The following is a 20,617-nucleotide window of genomic DNA, read 5'->3' on the forward strand; positions in this document are numbered from 1 at the left end:
TTCGCAGTGCGAGAGGTACCCCAGGCCTCTACTGGGTTCTCGCCCTTTGAACTGCTATATTTCAGACACCCTCGCGGTCTCTTGGACGTGGCCAAAGAGGTGTGGGAACAACAACCCACTCCACATAAAAGTGTCATTGAGTACGATACCCAGATGCAAGATCGGATAGAGACAGTGTTGCCTCTTGTTAAGGAGCATATAGAGGCAGCTCAGTGAGTCCAGAGTCAGGTATATAATCGGCAGGCTCGGGTCCCGATCTTTAACCCGGGTGATCGGGTTTTGGTTCTGGTGCCGACCGTGGACAGTAAGTTCCTGGCTAGGTGGCAGGGGCCCTACGAGGTACTCGAGAAAATTGGAGATATAAACTACAAGGTACACCAGCCAGGGCGGTGAAAGCCGGAGCAAGTTTACCATGTGAATTTACTCAAACTGTGGAAAGATAGGGAAACCTGTACAGAAGACAGCCCGCTGCCGGGTTTTCTAGAATAAATGGTACCGACCCCTCTGTCTGATGCAAGAGAGGCGACTGCCACAGTAAAAATTGCTGACAGCCTTTCCTCTAAACAGACTCAGGAGGCCAGGGAGTTTGTTAGTCGAAACGGACGTACTTCCAGCATGACATTGTCACTGAGCCTCAGGCAAAAGTCTGATTAAAACCATACCGGGTACCCGAGGCTCGGCGACAAGCCATATCTGAGGAGGTGTAGCTAATGTTGCAGCTAGACGTCATTGAGGAGTCAAAAAATGAGTAGGCCAGTCCTATAGTATTGATACCCAAGCCGGACGGGTCAATGCAGTTTTGTAATGACTTTTGAAAACTTAACGAAGTTTCCAAATTCGATGCGTATCCCATGCCCGTGGATGAGCTCATCGAGAGGTTAGGACAATCCCGTTATTTTTCTGTTTTGGACCTCACAAAAGGGTACTGGCAGATGCCCTTAATGGAGGCTACCAAAGAGAAAACTGCCTTCCTCACCCTGAGGGGCTGTATCAATATAAGGTCTTACCCTTTGGTCTGCATGGTGCCTCCGCCAGTTTTCAGCGACTAATGGACATTGTACTTCGTCCACATCGTCGGTACGCTTCGGCTTACCTGGATGATATTGTCATCCACAGTTCTGACTGGGAAAGTCACCTACCCAAAGTGCAGGCTGTAGTGGACTCCCTTCGGAAAGTTGGCCTAACCGCTAACCCAAAAAAATGTGCAATAGGGTTAGAAGAGACTAAGTACCTGGGGTATGTCATTGGGGCGCTGAGTCATCAAACCCCAAGTGAACAAAATAGAGGCGATACGGAATTGGCCCCAACCTGTCACCACTAGGCAAATAAAGTAATTCCTGGGACTCGTGGGCTATTACATGAGGTTTGTTCCCCACTTTGCTACTCTAGCCGTGTCCCTGGCAGGACTCTTGAAGGGACACAAGTCAATGATGGTTGACTGGGATGATCGGACGGACGAGGCTTTCTCCGCTTTGTAGTCGGCCCTGTGCGGGTCTCGCGTTTTGGTGACGCCCGACTTCAAGAGGGAGTTTGTAGTATAGACCGATGCCTCTGAAGTAGGCCTCGGTGCTGTACTGTCTCAGGAAGTCAACGGGGAGGAGCATCCCGTTGTCTTCCTCAGCCATAAGCTCAGACCCGGTATAGTGGAGAGAGAGTGCCTGGCTATCATGTGGGCACTAGAATCTCTCCACTATTATTTATTGGGGAGAAAATTCCGCCTGGTGACTGACCACTCCCCTCTCAAGTGGATGAGCCAGGCACAGGGAAAAGCGGATGCCCTGTCCCGGGTTCACTGTCTGGCGTGTGTTCACCCCCTCAGGGTTGAACAAAGGGGGGATATGTGACACAGTGAGAGGTTTGGTCTGGGAAAACAGGTATTTTCCTCTCTGCATGTGCTGCTGGGCTGATTTACAGTCAGGTGAGGTCAAATACCGGACCAGATTTTAAATGCCGGTCCGGGTTTTGGCAGGACCTTAAATAGGCAGCTGGGCTCAGAAGCCAGGTCTCTGTGTTGGAATCTGGGAGCCCTGTGTCTGTATGAAGGCTTGCTACCTGTTTGGCGTGAAAACAGATTGGTGCTGCTATCAGCAAGGACTCCTTGAGGCAGAATTGCTGCATGGTGTGAATTACCACCAACACTGCAAGGTGACTTTTTGTTTGAATATGACTGCTTGTTTTGCCACTTGCCTAAAGTGACACTGAACTGTTTGATCCAAAGAACTTGTTGTTGCCTCTATACTGCGTCCGCTAATCCTGTCTACCAAAGCGAGTCCCCACAATATATATATATATATTGTAGGAAGGCGCAAGGGGCCATCATTGATGGAAGTTATGTGTCACCGAGATTCCTGGCCTCGGTGAGGTAAGAGCCGGTAGTTTTAAGTGTCAGCGGCAGCTAGTGCTGACTGACACTGTTTGTTGTTAGTATGTCTGTAAAGTCGATCCGGGCCGGCTCTTACTGGGAGTAGCCAAAGTGCTGGGTGGGTGGCTTCTCCCCACGCTCCAGGCCGGGTCTTTTTTGGCTTATATAAAACATAGCCAGCAATCTCAGCTGGGTGTGGTTTATCCTCCATCTGACAGAGAAGCTGGGGAGTTTCTGTGTTTTGGGACCTGTGAATTTATGCAGTGCTAAAGGGCTGCGAGCCCCGGGAAACTGGTCCTTAAAGCCTGCTGTGGACTGCGGGTGGAAAACTACTAACCAGGTGAAGATTTTGTTCTATGGACATTGCATGGTGTGAACAAACACCAATACTGTGAACGGTCATTTTGTTTTTCCTTATGTGTGAATAAACACCGAACTGTTTAAGTTAAAGACTTTGTGATTGCCTCTATACTGCGTCCGCTAGCCTGTCTACCAGAGCAAAACCCCACAATATATATAAATTTCCATAAAGGGAACACTTAAACAACACAATGTAACTCCAAGTCAATCACACTTCTGTGAAATCAAACTGTCCACTTAGGAAGCAACACTGAGTGACAATCAATTTCACATACTGTTGTGCAAATGGGATAGACAACAGGTGGAGATTATAGGCAATTAGCAAGACACCCCCAATAAAGGAGTGGTTCTGCAGGTGGTGACCACAGACCACTTCTCAGTTCCTATGCTTCCTGGTTGATGTTTTGGTCACTTTTGAATGCTGGCGGTGCTTTCACTCTAGTGATAGCATGAGACGGAGTCTACAACCCACACAAGTGGCTCAGGTAGTGCAGCTTATCCAGGATGGCACATCAATGCGAGCTGTGGCAAGAAGGTTTGCTGTGTCTGTCAGCATAGTGTCCAGAGCATGGAGGCGCTATCAGGAGACAGGCCAGTACATCAGGAGACGTGGAGGAGGCCGTAGGAGGGCAACAACCCAGCAGCAGGATGGTTACCTCCGCCTTTGTGCAAGGAGGAACAGGAGGAGCACTGCCAGAGCCCTGCAAAATTACCTCCAGCAGGCCACAAATGTGCATGTGTCTGCTCAAACGGTCAGAAAAAGACTCCATGAGGGTGATATGAGGGCCCGACGTCCACAGGTGGGGGGTTGTGCTTACAGCTTAACACCGTGCAGGACGTTTGGCATTTGCCAGAGAACACCAAGATTGGCAAATTCGCCACTGGCGCCCTGTGCTGTTCACAGATGAAAGCAGGTTCACACTGAGCACATGTGACAGATGTGACAGAGTCTAGAGACGCCGTGGAGAACGTTCTGCTGCCTGCAACATCCTCCAGCATGACCGGTTTGGCATTGGGTCAGTAATGGTGTGGGGTGGCATTTCTTTAGAGGGCCGCACAGCCTCCATGTGCTCGCCAGAGGTAGCCTGACTGCGATTAGGTACCGAGATGAGATCCTCAGACCCCTTGTGAGACCATATGCTGGTGCGGTTGGCCCTGGGTTCCTCCTAATGCAAGACAATGCTAGACCTCATGTGGCTGGAGTGTGTCAGCAATTCCTGCAAGACGAAGGCATTGATGCTATGGACTGGCCCGCCCGTTCCCCAGACCTGAATCCAATTGAGCACATCTGGGACATCATGTATCGCTCTATCCACCAACGTCACGTTGCACCACAGACTGTCCAGGAGTTGGCAGATGCTTTAGGCCAGGTCTGGGAGGAGATCCCTCAGGAGACCGTCCGCCACCTCATCAGGAGCATGCACAAGCGTTGTAGGGAGGTCATACAGGCACGTGGAGGCCACACACACTACTGAGCCTCATTTTGACTTGTTTTAAGGACATTACATCAAAGTTGGATCAGCCTGTAGTGTGTTTTTCCACTTTAATTTTGAGTGTGACTCCAAATCCAGACCTCCATGGGTTGAAAAATTTGATTTCCATTTTTTTTTTTTTGTGTGATTTTGTTGTCAGCACATTCAACTATGTAAAGAACAAAGTATTTCAGAAGAATATTTAATTAACTCAGATCTAGGATGTGTTATTTTTGTGTTCCCTTTATTTTTTTGAGCAGTGTATATAGAATTCAATTTTAGTTAGGTAGTGTTAGTGTAGATTTTTGCACGCACGCTACATCTTTTTGCGTGCATCCTGCAATTTTTAATTTTTTTACTTTTTTCTCTACTCCTTTTTTCTATATTTCAAATTTATTACAAGCCTCTTCACGTGTGAAAACACAACATACACAGCCCTCACACTAAATATAGGTTTACACATTTCGCACGTCACACCCGAATAAAATAAAAATGGACTGTCCATCCCAACAAGTATACTCAGCTGAAGAGGCATACAACATCCTTGCCTCTGATACTGAGTCTGCCAGTGAGGGAGAAGAGGATGCCACTTTCCTCTACTACTCTAACCCCTCATCATTATCATCATCCGCTGATGAGGGACCCTCTAGAAGGCGCCCCAGAACAACAGCTGAGACAGCCCCCCAGATCGAGCCCATATGGACCCCATCCCCTGACGATTATCAGTCCCAAATTCCAGATTTTGAGGGCAGCTCCGGAATACAGATAGACTGTGCTGGCTTCACTGAACTAGATTTTTTCAAAATCTTCTTCTATGAAGATTTTGTAAATTTAATGGTGGCCCAAACCAATTTATACGCCCAACAATCATTGGTATCAGAACCCTACATCGGCATACGCTAGACCCCTAGGTTGCACCCCGGTAAGGGCAGCAGAGCTGATGAAGTTTTGGAGACTCGTGCTGCATATGGGCGTTGCAAAGAAGCCAAACGTTAGACAATATTGAAGTTCGGACATTTTCTACCAGACTCCAATTTACAGTAAGACCATCACCCGAAAATGATTTGAGTAAATTCGGAAATTCCTACACTACAACAACAATGCACAGTGCCCACCCCAAAATGACCCTACATTTGACTGTCTGTTTAAGGTTAGGCCTGTCATTGACCACTTTAACACCAGGTTTGCTAAGATGAGATGTACAACCCAGATAAACATGTTTGTGTAGATGAGTCCCTATTATTTTTCAAAGGGAGGATTAGATTTCGCCAGTACCTGCCTAGCAAACGGGCAAGGTATGGCATAAAGATATACAAACTTTGTTAGAGTAGCTCCAGGTACACCCACAAATTCCACATTTACGAAGGGAAAGATTCCCGGTTAGAACCCCCAGAATGCCCCCCCCCCCCCCCCATCATCCTAGGAGTTAGTGGGAAGATTGTGTGGGACTTATGCAGTACGCAGCCCTTCAGGGTATTGCGATGTAAGGTCACGGTTACTACAAGAGTTGCTATGGGTTACTCACAGTTTGTAGGAAGACCCTGGGCAGGCGTACAGCAGTGATGGAGAGGCTGGCACAGAAGTCCTCTGGGGCACTCTCTGTATGTAGGGACCAGGCCTGATGGTGGGTGAGGTGCCCTGGATGTTGCAGATGTTTAATGTGCCTAGGGCAAGGTCCCTTTAAGGTTCGTGACGCCAGTGCCTGTAACGGTGGCACACGGGTTGATAGTGGTAGGAGTAATAAGTGAGGAACACGTTGTTGTGGTGAACCAAACTTTCTTTACTGGAAACAGTTCAACTTTATTCAATCTGAACTCAGTTCCACTTTGCAGCAGTAATCAATAGCAGGCTTTACATAAATGGCAGGTAATGTTCTTTGCAAGATACTCAGAGGGTAAAATCATCACTCACAGACCAGGCTGCACTATTCCTCAGATATACTGGCTGTCTGTATTCCTAGGCCCGTATGCCCTAATGCTGGCTTTTATCCTTGGTAGAAATCCTTCTCAGGTATATATCCCTTGCCTTAGTTTAATGATCCTTCTGCCCTTTAGCTTACTTGACTAGCTGGAACACTGGCTCTGCTCTGCTCTGGTTAGGGAACTGCAGGTTTCTCCCAGGAGGCAAACTCTGCTCTTGGGGTGAATCTTCTGAGCTAACAGGGGCTCAATATCCACAGGCAGGCTGATATTCACACTCACTAGCCTCCTGGTATCAACTAGAAGCCTGGGCTGTCTAGCTGCATGTCAGGATGTGGCCCTCAGCTTCTCTCTGGCTAAGGTGCACACTCCCTTCTGTCTCTACACAGACTCCTGATTACACAGACTAACTCTTCCCTGTCTGGGTCTAAGTATATATACTAGGTGTTTCCTAGCTCCCTCTAGTGCCTAGGATGCTGAACTACACCCTAACAGGCCTGCTGCACATATCACAGGGAAAATACACATAAAATACATATTAAAATGCATTAAAATGTACTGTGAAATACACTGCCACTGTCCCACAGGAGGTGTAGAACAACATGGCCCAATTGACCCTTGTGTAGTGCCCACATTTACCTAGTGGGACACTACACTTACTGTACCCACTGCTGGATAAGGGTTACCACCTCTATGTGGATAGCTATTATACCAGCAAACCCCTATTCATGTCCCTAACTGCAAGAGGTAGTGTGGCTTGTGGCACAGTGTGCAAAAATCAGAGAGGCCTCCCTAGATCCCTGGTAGGGCAACCAATGAGAATGGGTGAAAGTAGGGCTCTCCTCCATGATAACATGCTGGTGGTTAAGTACAAGGACAAGAGGGACGTCTTTGTACTGACCACCATTCACACTAACACCAGCTTCCCTGCTCCTGTACGAGGTACCACAACACCACTACCCCCAAACCAGTTTGTATCCTTGACTACAACAGGCACATCGGAGGGGTGGATCTTTCAGATCAATTTCTGAAGCCCAACAGTGGCACACGAAAAACGAACGTGTGGTACAAAAAGCTGTCCATACACATTGTATAGATGGCAATATGCAATGCGTACATACTATTTCTATCTGCAGGCCACACAGGAACTTTCCTTCAGTTCCAAGAGGTGGTTATCAAGGCCTTAATTTTTCAAAGCCAGGCCGGGGAGGGTCCCAGTACTTCAGGAAGTCATGGTGCCGTGTTCTACCAGGGCAACATTTTCCAGGTTAAGTCCCCCAGACAGCAAGGAAGGGAAGGACGCAAAAAAGATGCAGGGTGTGTTCCAAAAGGGGAAGACACCATTTACCACTGCGAAACCTGCCCTGAAAAACCAGGCCTGTGCATGCAGGAGTATTTTAATATCTACCACTCATCCATGGAGTATTAGGCCTCTTACACACGAGAGCGAAGGATTAGGTCCGGATCGTTCAGGGTGCGTTCAGGGAAACGCGCGCCATTTTGCAAGCAAGTTCAGTCAGTTTTGTCTGCGATTGCGTTCAGTTGTTCCGTTTTTTCCACGCGGGTGCAATGCGTTTTTCACACGTGTGATAAAAAACTGAAGGTTTACAAACAACATCTCTTAGCAACTATCAGTGAAAAACACATTGCATCCGCACTTGCTTGCGGATGCAATGCGTTTTTAACTGAAGCCCCATTCACTTCTATGGGGCCAGGGCTGCCTAAAAAACGCTGAATATAGAACATGCTGCGTTTTTCCCGCAACGCAGAACTGATGCGGGGGAAAAAAGGATTCAGTGCGGGTGCTATGCGTTCACTTCACGCATTGCACCCGTGCAGAAAACTTGCTGATGTACCCTATAGTTTTACCACCTTATATCTCTGATTTAGTCCACATAGCTTACAGATCCACTTTTCACCAACCACTACATATTCATTTCTGTGAAACCCGTTAGGTCAAAAGTGCCCTTTCCACGCCTTAAAATGTTCGTACGGGGGTGCTCTTTCCAAAATGGGGTCACTTCTTGGGGTTTTTAATTTCTGTAGATCTCAAGAATTTTTTAACATGCGACATGGCACCTGGTTTGCCTGCTGTGTGCCCATACAGCATACTACTAGTGATGAGCGGGAGGTGCCATATTTAATTTCACGATATTTCGCGAATATTTGATTGAATATTCGTCTTATATTTGTCGAAATCGAATATTCGTCATTTTGCTATTTATCGCGAATAATATGCGATTTAATTGATCGCGTATTACGATTTTGTGTATTTTACGAATATTCTCCATATTGCTATATATTCTTGTTTTAGAATATGACGAATATGACGAATATTCTAAAAAACTAAGTTATAGCAATATAGCGAATATTCGTAAAATACACATATAGACTGAAATTTCACTAATGTAGTGCTATAATCTTTTTTTTTGTCCAATTTTTTTTGTCTCTCTCTGAATCAGAAAAAGACAAAAAAAAGAGACAAAAAAAACAAAGATTATAGCACTACATTAGTGAAATTTTAGTCTATATGTGTAATTTACGAATATTCGCTATGTTGCTAAATATTCTTGTCTTACAATATGACGAATATTCTAAAAAAAAACAAATATATAGCACTATATCGCATATATTTGTTTTTTAGAATATTCTTTTTTTCCCCCCTAATTAGTACAGTTATTGCCCTTCGGCATACTCCTCCCCTATAAGCATCCCCGTCACCATGGGAACGCCTGGTGGTTAGAATAAATACCATCGGATCTGAGTTTTCACGATCTAACTCAGATCCGATGGTATATTCTAACCACCAGGCGTTCCCATGGTGATGGGGACGCTTGAAGTTAGAATATACCACCAGGGCGCTGTGATTCACGCAATTAACCCCTCAGGTGTGGGTTAATTGCGCGGATCACAGTGCCCTGTGCACCCTCCCCCCCACCTCCCCAGTATTAAAAACATACTGAGAGAAAGACACACGGAAGATTTATATATGTTTTGTGTGACAAACAATAACATTCGATATCCTGATAGTTGTTTATGGCTTATATGTATGTCTCCATTTTTAAAATCCATTTCAGGTTTTTAAAAAAATCCATTTCATGGTTTATTAGTATCTTTAATTTGATCCCATGTTTTATCAATGATTTTAAGTGTGTATCCTATAAAAGGTTTGGAAGAGCGCAGTCTGATAGCTACTGAGGAAGAGGCAGGTAGCCTCGAAACGCGTCTAGCAGACTACGCAACTCCTACATCCAGTACTGGTCCGGACCCTAAGTACAGAAGATTCCGTGGACAAAGATAATTATTCTTTGAAAAAGATAACTGTCAACATAGTCTTTGTTGCAGTATAGGACCTGGATTTCTGCTGTGCCAAAGTGTACTATAGTCTAAGGACCTGTGCATCACGTGATCGGACGTTTGCATCAGCTGACCTGATCATCTGACTCGTCTACACAGGATCACCTGACTGAAAACACGCCTCCTAGACTGAGCGCTTTTATCATTTCAGCGTCTAGCGTCCAGCGTCCAGTGTCCTGGTGACTATACCTCTCACCGCTGTGTGATTATCTACCGAGAGCACGTCTTCCAAGCAGTGCGCTTTCATCTACCCAGCGTCCAGTGTCCAGCACCTTGGTGACTACATCCTTTCACCGCTCCGTGCAAGTATACCACATATCATCGAGTGGTAAGAGTCTCATAGAGACAACTGTATTTGGCAACCATTGACAGGTGGACTTTGTGCCATATTCCAGTATAGGACTACCTATCTCAGGAAATTTTATCATAGAGTGCGGTCTGACCTTTCTTTTATGAATATTTTATGATTTTTATTTTATTTCATTGAGTGTTTTTATGTATATTGGGCCTTTTTTATCATGTGATATCTTGTATGAATTGAATAAACTTCAATATAGCATTTCTAGTGTTCCACTATCATTCCAGAAGGTGGTGTGCCTGCTGTTTCTTCTTGATATATATTTCTACTCTCAACTGGGTGAGTGACCCAGTAAGCATCGAACCCACCGCTATCCGCCCATCAGAGTGTTGAGCCTCCCTATTCTGTTAGTTTTTTTGCAGTATTAAAATAATTGGTGGCCAGTGCGCCCCCCCTCCCCAGTATTAAAATAATTGGTGGCCAGTGCGCCCTAACCCCCCCTTCCCAGTATTAAAATAATTGGTGGCCAGTGTGCCCTAACCCCCCTCCCCCCTCAGTATTAAAATCATTGGTGGCAGTGGCCACAGGGTCCCCCTCCCCCCTACAAGTGGCCACAGGGTCCCCCCCCCCCCCCCCCCGTCATTGGTGGCAGCAGGCAGTTCCGATCGAGTCCCAGCCTAATAGCTGGGCTTCGATCGGTTACCATGGCAGCCAGGACGCTACTGAAGTCCTGGCTGCCATGGTTAGTTAATCCTTTAGCAGCATTTACTTACCTGCGGGGCTCTCCTCCTTCTGAGAACTCACAGGTCTATGTGGCGCATTGCTGAAGGCATATGCGGCGCATAGACCTGTGAGTTCTCAGAAGGAGGAGAGCCCTGCAGGTAAGTAAATGCTGCTGAGTGAAACTGCCTGCTGCCACCAATGACGGGGGACCCTGTGGCCACTGCCACCAATGATTTTAATACTGGGGGGAGGGGGGGTTAGGGCGCACTGGCCACCAATTATTTTAATACTGGGGAGTGGGGGCGCACTGGCCACCAATTATTTTAATACTGGGGAGGTGGGGGGGAGGGCGCACAGGGCGCTGTGATCAGCGCAATTAACCCGCACCTGAGGGGTTAATTGCGCAGATCACAGCGCCCTGGCGGTATATTCTAACTTCAAGCGTCCCCATCACCATGGGAACGCCTGGTGGTTAGAATATACCATCGGATCTGAGTTAGATCGTGAAAACTCAGATCCGATGGTATATTCTAACCCCCAGGCGTTCCCATGGTGACAGGGACGCTTGTCGGGGAGGAGTATGCCAAAGGGCAATAACTGTACTAATTGGGGGGAAAAAAATGAATATTCTATAAAACGAATATATGTGATATAGTGCTATATATTTGTTTTTTAGAATATTCGTCATTTTTTACCATCTAAACTCTTGATTCCTCCCTGCTTCTTGCTTGTGGGCCAATGAGTCATTGGCCCACAAGCATTTTAAGCAGGAAGGAATCATGTGTTCAGATGGAGAAAATGCCGAATATTGGATATAACGAATATATAGCACTATACTCGCAATATTCACGAATTATCGGAGTTGCGATATTCGCGATTAATATTCGCTATGCGAATATTCGCGCTCAACACTACAGACTACAAGGACACATGGGGTGTTTCCTGAATGGGAAGAAAATGGGTAACACATACCGGTGTGCATTTTCTCCTTTAACCCCTTGTGAAAGTGAAAAATTAGGGTCTGCTAGTAATTTTCCCAAATGTGTGCTTTGAAATATTTTAACAAGTGTTTCTGCCTTCTGTGAGACACCTGTTTGCTGAAAAGTACCCTTTCCACCACTTAAAATGTTCATACAGGTGTGCTCTTTCAAAAATGCAGTCACTTATTGTGGTTTTCTGGGGACCTTAGGATTTTTTTTTAAATGCGACATGGCACCTAAAATCAATGTCTGCCAATTCACGTCAGCAAAATCCATATTTTGCTGTTTGACTCTAGAGCCCTGCTGTGCATCCATACATAATTTTTTGACCACATATGGGGTGTTTCCATATTTGGGGGGAAATGGGGAACAAAATGTAGGGTGCATTTTGTCCTGTTACCCTTTGGGAAATTGAAAAATGTGGGTGTAAAGCAACTTTTTTATGAAAAAAATGCAATTTTTCATTTTCACTGCCAAGTGTTTCCTAATTCTAGAAAACACCTTTGAGGTCAAAGTGCTCACTACACACCTTGAAAGATTCCTTGAGGGATGTAGTTTCCAAAATGGGGTCACTTTTTGGGGGTTTCCACTGTAGGGCCACCTCAGGGTGTCTTCATATGCGACATAGCTCCCAATCACCATTCCAGCTAAATCCGCTCTCCTAAAGCCATATGGTGCTCCTTCCACTCTGAAGCCTGCTGTGCGCCCATACATCATTTTTCGAGCACATATGGGGTGTTGCCTTTTGTCCTGTTATCCTTTGGGAAAGTGAAAAAGGTGGGTGTAACAGCAGTCAGTGTACCGTTGGCTATCACATGAAAGTTGTTATGATCCTCCAAGGTCATGCCTCACCAGACCATCATTGACCAAACCATTCGTGCTAGATGATGTTGTTCATCATGGTGTCTCCAGATTACTTAACGCCTGTCACATGTGCTCAGTGTGAATCTGCTCTCATTGGCCAATAGCAGATCTGTCATTTCTGGTGTTCTCTAGTACACGCCAAAAGAACTGCATGGTGCTGGACTGTGAACACAAGTTCAACAACAGGACGTTGGGCTATCATGTCACTCTCATGGAGTCTGTTTCTGACAGTTTAATCAGAAACATGCAGACCAGTAGTCTGCTAGAGGAGATTTTGTAGTGCCATGGCAGTTCTCTTCCTGTTTCTTCCCACACAAGGATACTATTCCTGATGGTGGGTTGACGCTCCTCTATGGCCCTGTTCAGCACTCTTCATGTACCTTAACAACCTGTATCCCAGTATCAGCTTCATGTTCTTTAGACTGTATTGGGAGATATAGCAAACTCTCTCATGATGGCACATATGGCCATCCTGGAGGAGCAGGACTACCTGTGCAACCTGATTAGGTTGCAGGTACTGCCTCATGCTTCCCTTTTTGGGGGTTGTCTGTTGTCTTGCTGTTCCCTCTCTTATATGTTTTTTTTTTTTTCTGGGAAAGTTGGGTAACAGCAAATATGACAAGTATTATCACAGACATTGGGTTTGTTAACACATACTACATCCTCCATTCCCATATCTTCTCAGAAGTAGGTAGGTTTGTTATTCTGATGTTTTTCAATATCTTGTGGAGACTTTAATTTCATTTAGAACAGCAGAATAGAAATTTAGACTGTCCAATACCTTCTATTTGTGGTTTAAGAGGACTGCTTCTTAAATGGGTTGTCTCTGCTGGAAACTACATAGAACAACTATGATAGGTAAAGAAAAACAGCAGCAACTATTCACTTTTTCTGTAGAGCCACCACAGGAGAAATGGCTGCCCATGTACAAGATGAGCCTGCTGGGTCCTCCAGAGCAAGAAAGGCTTTTGGTAGCTGCTCATTGTTCTAGATAATGGATGAAGTAGTGGATGTTAAACTGTCCTCGACAATAGAGAATATAGGAGATGATATAACTCCTCACTAGTCTACTTCCCTAATCTTGAGGCATGCAGTAAGTAATTCAGCTTTACACTGTACCATATCTATGGTAGATACACTTGTTCTAATTGTTCTGCAGTGTAGGAGAAGTTAACGTGAGTTCATTATTGCAACTTTTAGTGAGCGCTCTGTTGCTAGGTGAATACAGAAATATTCTAATGTTGTATGGTACCGCCAGCTGTGTTGATGAGCAGTAACAGTTTTGCAGCCCACTGCTGGTATCTTGTGTTACTAATACATTCAGTGGTCACATGTCCTTTCAGTCGAGTATTATATACTGTAGCAATGTAATCCTGGACTTGCAGGTTGCTTACCATGGAAAATTGAAGCTTGTTTAGAGATCCCATTGACATCTAGTGAGAACTATTAGTATGACACAAATAGCAGAAAGACAGAGATTTTTTTTCCCTGAAAAAGCATATTAGTACTTGTAGAGTAAGGAATCAAAATGCCAGCAGTGGAGTAACAAGTAAGGCTACTTTCACACGCGTTTTTGCAGGACCCGTCATGGATCAGCAAAAACACTTCCGTCATGATAATACAACCGCCTACATCCGTTATGAACGGATCCGGTTGTATTATATAGCAATTACGTTTTCTATTGTGTCCGAGAAAACGGATCCATCCCCATTGACTTACATTGTGAGTCTTGACGGATCCATTTTGCTCTGCACCACATCGCGGACAGAAAACCGCTGCTTGCAACTTGAATGGGTCTGGATCCATCTGCAGAATCTGCACAGATGTTGCCCATGCATTGGGGACTACAAATTGCAGTCCCCAATGCACGAAACGGCCGAGCAACGGCCGAGTGCATGAGGCCTTACTCCGTGGAGTTGCTGGATTTGATGATTTTGGCAAATGCTTTCATGTAATGAAAACCAACACTTGAGAAAAGTGTCTTTCCTCCACTTATAAAATGTATGTAAAGAAATGTACAGTATTGGAATGGATGTTAAAGGGCTATTCAGTGTCGGAGTGGGGTGCCTTGGGCCCATCAGTAAAATTTATTTTTGGGGTCCACCGTACGGATACATTCAAATATTTCCTGGTTACACAGCAGCAAGAAGATTAAATATGGGGGTCCCTGTAGTGACTTTGAGAAGGTAGGTCCTGGGGAGAAGAGGATACTGGCTAGCTTTCCTCTATACCTAGAAGTCATCTCAGCTCTGATCGTGTCTATAATAATAAACTGGGGAGTTTTTTTTTTTTTTTATCAATCATATATGATAGGCTGGTTGAGGTGCTGTACATTGAATATATGTATGTAGTGCAGTAAGTCTACTGTGTTATGTACCACTTGTGCAGGGGGTGGGAGACTAGAGGCCCACCTTGCTCAGGGGCCCACCGGAGGATTCACCTACACCCCTGTGGGCCAGTCCGAGCCTGGGGCTATTCAAGGATTGACTTATTTTAAAACACTCTCACCGGACATGTGAGGGGAATCATAGATAAATGCCCATATTGTTTTGCATTCTGTCTTAAAAATGCTATTATTTTCCAAAGAGAGCAGAATTAACCTGAACGTTACCCCAATATGATATTTAAAAAGGGACTATTTGCAGCCACAAACAGAACACCTGGGTTTATTTCAGGAAAAATATATATTAGTCTTTTCTGCAGCTATACAGGATGCAGCATGATATGTCAATCTGTGTTTTTAGATGTGGATTACTGGTTACACATTGGATGATAGCCATACAATACTACAAGCCATTTACTGCTGCAACTTCATGGAGAAAATAAAGAATGTAGATATACCCACGAAGGGGAATATTTTCAGGCGATATTATCTGTGACCTTGACCTTCCATGAGTTTGCCGGTACAAGAATTTTATCCTATACAATGCTTTCATAAAGTCTTCAGATTTTTTTCACGTTTGTCCCCCTCATTCACTCAATACCCCATAATGATGAGGTGAAAACAGATTTTTAACATTCTTTGCAAATTTATTTAAAAGGAAAACTAAAATTTTGCATGTACATATCTTCTCAGACCTTTTGTTGTGATACTTGAAATTTAGCTCTGGGGGCTTCCCATTTCTCTTTGAGATGTTTCAGCACCTTGATCGGAGTCCACCTGTGGTAAATTCAGTTGATTGGACATGATTTGGAAAGACACATGCCTGTTTATATAAGATCTCACAGCTGACTATGTGCATCAGAGCAAAAACCAAGCATTGAGGTGGAAACAACTGCTTGTAGACCTGAAAGATAGGATTGTGTAGAGTTACAGATCTGGAGATGGGTACAAAAATGCATTGAAAGTTCCTATAAGCACAGTGGCCACTGATGGTCCCAATCCGACCTGACAGAGCTTGAGAGGATATGCAGAGAAGAATGGCTGAAGACCCCCAAATCCAGTTGTGCAAACCTTGTGGCATCATATCCAAAAAGACTGTGATCGCTGCCAAAGGTGCTTCAACTAAGTCCTGAATAAAGGGTCTGAATACTTAGGTCAATGCAAAATTTTTGTTTTTCCTCTTCAATAAATTATCAGATATTTCAAACATTCTGTTTTAATTTTCACATTATGGGGTTAAATGCAGAATGATGGGGGAAAACCTTTTTTTTATTATAGCACAAAGGCGGCCACATAACAAAATGGGGAAAAAGTGAAATGGTCTGAAGACTTTCCAAATGCACTAGATACGACTGGCACCAAAACTGAGAAAAAAGAAATTAAACCAATTTTAATGAGCACTGCTGCCGTCTAGCTCTGAGGCATAACGGCTGCATTAATAGGACGTGTCACCGAAGATTTTATCTGCCAGTTAAAACTAAATAGCAACACATATTCTTTTTTGTAATCTGTTTTTATTTTCGAATTGCAGATTTATTTATTCTGTTTCCTGAACATGATTATGGGGGCGGCCATCTTGCCTGAGCTGTTCTTAACAGCATTAAGAAAATTGCTTTATGGCAGCCACATGGGCCATAAACATAATGGTCAGAAGGGGACCTCATTTACGTCTATGGGAGAGTTTTCTAGGCATGATCTTTTCCCTGTGCAGAGGTCATTGTACAAGGCGACAAGATAAGCTCTGACAATCACCTACTGTGATAATCTACCCTGTCTTATCTATTCATAGAGGTGATATCATTACAGGCAGGAAAAACAGATAAGCAAGTAACTGTAGTAAAGTGATTTGTACAGACAAAGAAACCTATTATTAGGCTTAGTGGGCAGTGTGAAAACTGCAGGATTTTATGGTTTTTATTTAAGTATAGATATTGACATGGAAAAATAAGCTATCATCAAAAATTCTTTAAAAATATGTTAAATATAAAAAAGTGATTTAAACAATAGGTTGATTTCTGATGACACATTCCCTTTAAAACTAAAATTATGTAGTGTACATTCTATATCAGTGGTGTCCGGCTAGCTACATTGTTAGAGCCACAATAATGGCTAGCCACAGTAAGCCATGGAGTCATGGAGCATTGAAACACATATCAGAGCAAATTTATTTTAGATATACATCCCTACCCCTGCGAAACCACACTCCTCCAAAACCAGCCATGGTTGTAATTCTCAAACGTATGTTCTCCAAAGACCTTGAGACCTGGGGATGCCAATGACCCCTGAATTATTTTAAACTATAGTGTTCACAGGAGACTATCATCAAATTATGGACACATGTGTGATATTCCACAAATATTCCAGATGGAATTGCATAGCCAGAACGGTACTAGCCATACAGAAACAACCAGGGCCAGCCTTAAGTTTTATAACCTCCTGCGAATAATTTATTGTGGCTACGCTTACCTTCTAGTTATAGGAATATAGACACATATACTGTAATAACTTTATATGATATACCATTGTACCCACTTCTCTGATCTCCCAATGGCACTGCACTGCTCTTTGCTACTAGAAACTTTTGAACAACCAGTCAGCATCCCCCCCAAATCTAGCTTTGTGCTTCTGCCAATCTGTGAGTTAAAGGGGTTATCCAATAGTACAAATACCCCCCACAATGCCCAGGCCCCTCCCATAGACAATACTTACCCAGTCCCCGACACCTGCGTCCCTCCAGTTCCCTGCACGGCCACTGCTGCATCTTCCTGTCGCATGGATCAAAACATCTGGCGACTTAAGGAAGATAAAGCGATGGCCTTGCAGGGATCTGGGCGAACGTGGGTGCCGGGGACTGGGTAAGTATCGTCTATAGTAGTCTGGAGCCGCTGGATAGAAACCCACAACCACATGTGAACCACACTGTACCAGCCCAGTTCTGTAATTTTAGCACACATTGTGCTCTATATATATATATATGTATTTTCGCCCATCTGCTTTGTTGAGCTCATGCTGTAGGGATGAAGATTCCTGGGGTGTTCATTCTTTTTTTGATGGCACCATAAGTACATGTTATTATTTAGAGTTAATTGATTGGTTGATTATTTGATTGATTGACTGTTTCATTCATTCATTTGTTACTTTATAGATTTTACAGATCTCTGTCCCGCAAGAACGGAAAATCCTGTGCGTCACACATGTCAAAAGGCTTGTACAAAGGATCAAGTCTGTCCAAAGAAGAGGCTCAAATGCTTATGTGATGGAGAATGTGGGATGAGCTGCGTTGCACGTATGTCTACATTTGGTATCATTAGTCTAGTGGACATAGGTTGTCAGTTTATCCCATGGACACATCCTTTTAGAAAGTTTCCATTCCACATTACAAATTACCAAATATCCATATTTCCAGAATCCTTATCATATTAATGTTTCTGTGACGATCCCATTTCTATAAACTATAACGGGATGCTAGCTGTGCTTCTCCTTGAGGATATAAATAGAGCTCAATTAGCAGAACAGTAGACCTGTCCTAATTTCTTAAGTGTCTATTACAAATATTAATCCAAGCACTGATCTCTGGGGCCATGGCTCTAGCAAAGTATTGTTTGCTTGCTCGTAGTTTAGCCATTTATATGGGGTACATCATAGATCCTTACAGACATCGCTAACAGTTGATAAGTACATATTCAGTTATACCTGCAGTGAAAATTTGCAAGATCAGTGCTTTGGGAATGAATTTAATTACAAACACTATTTTTGGAAATTGGGACATGAGCTAGGTTGTGCTAATTAATCTATATTTGCATATAATGTATTTGTGTACATTTATTTCCTGTTATTTGTGCAGTGCCAAAACCACCACAGAGGCTACCATTCACAAGATCCCTGTTGATCTTTCAATATAAATGCTCTTCTAGACCCTAGAGCCAATTTCATAGGAAACTATCAGAAGGTTTTTGGAGTTTGGGAGGACATTGTAGAACTCCCTAACAAACATGAGGAGAACCTGCAACGTTCATTGAGTTGTTGCTCTTGGTAGGATTCCAATCAAGGACTCAGAGCTGCCGTGTAACCCACTGAACCAACATACTGCCCGAAAAACTGCTGGATAACTTTTTAAGCTGGGTTTTTCATGGCATTTTTGCTGTATTGTTTGTGACAAAATAACAGCACATCCAGATCTTATCTTTAAACCCTTAGTGACCAGCATACACCTTTTTATGGTGGTCTCTAAGGGGCCTTAGGCTGGGCCACCACCTTTTTACCACTCCCTGCTCTAATGGTTCAGATTGTCAGAAGCGCTGATCCCAGCCGTTTAACCCCTTGTGGTCAATACCAACCACAGCATCTAAGTGGTTACAGGGAGAGTGGACTTCCTCTGTCACCCATCGACCACCTACAAATAAAATTCTGAGGTGACAATATCTGTACAGAGAAGCCTGGGAGTAAATGAAGGTCCCACACTGACAGTATAATGCATTTAAATAGCATAAGCTAACATAGTAACATAGTTTATAAGGCCGAAAAAAGACATCTGCCCATCCAGTTCAGCCTGTTATCCTGTAAGTTAGTTGATCCAGAGGAAGGCAAAAAAAAAAGTGAGGTAGAAGCCAATTTTCCCCACTTAAGGGAAAAAAAATACTTTCCGGACTCCAATCAGGTAATCAGAATAACTCCCGGGATCAATAACCCCTCTCTAGTAGCTATAGCCTGTAATATTATTACACTCCAGAAATACATCCAGGCCCCTCTTGAATTCCTTTATTGTACTCACCATCACCACCTCCTCAGGCAGAGAGTTCCATAGTCTCACCGCTCTTACTGTAAAGAATCCTCTTCTATGTTTGTTCACCACTGATGAAGAAGGCAGCTCAGACCTTCGAAACGTGTATGGTGACTCCCCCACAAACCCGCTAAACATACCATCCTGGAAGCGCTTCCATTTAATCGACTCTACCCGACTATTGGATGGAAAAGACCGCTTTACAACGTTCACGAACCAAACGCATTGAAGACACGTGAGACGCCATACAAGTGACGTTACACCCACGTGGGACGACGAAGAACCCGAACGGCCATCACAGAATACAGAGCGCAGTAAGGACGCTCCAGCAGTCGGGACACACGTACCTTACAAAGAAGGTAAACCACAGTCAGGGTGCAGCCCTTCTCACCGTGTGGGACGCCACACCAGGTGCAGCACCCGACTGGTACATCACCACCCTCTTTTTTCTTTTTCATTTTTTATTACTACCACTAATAGTGTCCGGCCAGCAATCCCTGACAGGCAAGCACTGCATATATTTTGCCTTACCAAGATTTTATAGATTTTATATATAAACATTTTTTACTGCGTCTCCACTCATCTACGAACTGTTCACAAGGGACATCTACCTACTAGAGTACCAACGAACTATTGAAGGTGGTAATTACCGCTATACGACCACCGCATTGTTCCATTTGCACTCCCACTCTTGCATTGTACACATTTTTTATTATTATTATTAGTCTTTTAATATTTCCTCTTTCATTATTTCCTATTTTTTTCTTTAAATTTTTACGAAAGTGGTTATTATTACCAATCATTGCTGAATATTACCCTCTAAACCCAACCCTTTCCTATATTATCGATATAGATAATCAATAAATGCATATTTTTATCCACCAATCTGTCTACATTGCTCTTTAAGCGTTACCACCAGGTGTAGAGTGCCGGTTTTCATTATACATCTTCTATGTTTGTGTACAAACCTTCTTTCCTCTAGACGCAGAGGGTGTCTCCTTGTCACAGTCCTGGGGATAAATAGATGATGGGAGAGTTCTCTGTACTGACCCCTGATATATTTATACATAGTTATTAGATCGCCCCTCAGTAATCTTTTTTCTAAAGTGAATAACCCTA

General features: G+C 43.9%; 1 protein-coding gene across 3 annotated transcripts in view; it reads left to right on the forward strand.

Annotated features, from left to right (window-relative positions):
* LOC121003135 (beta-2-glycoprotein 1-like) overlaps window positions 1-20,617 on the forward strand; it is a 69,590-nt gene that overhangs the window by 22,897 nt on the left and 26,076 nt on the right. For all 3 annotated transcript variants that reach the window (XM_040434730.1, XM_040434747.1, XM_040434740.1), the window contains exon 2: window positions 17,864-18,004. In XM_040434730.1, the coding sequence (XP_040290664.1) occupies window positions 17,864-18,004 (141 nt within the window). The remainder of the gene's footprint in view (window positions 1-17,863; window positions 18,005-20,617) is intronic.

This window comes from Bufo bufo, chromosome 1, assembly GCF_905171765.1.
Source record: "Bufo bufo chromosome 1, aBufBuf1.1, whole genome shotgun sequence".
Classification (NCBI taxonomy): domain Eukaryota; kingdom Metazoa; phylum Chordata; class Amphibia; order Anura; family Bufonidae; genus Bufo; species Bufo bufo.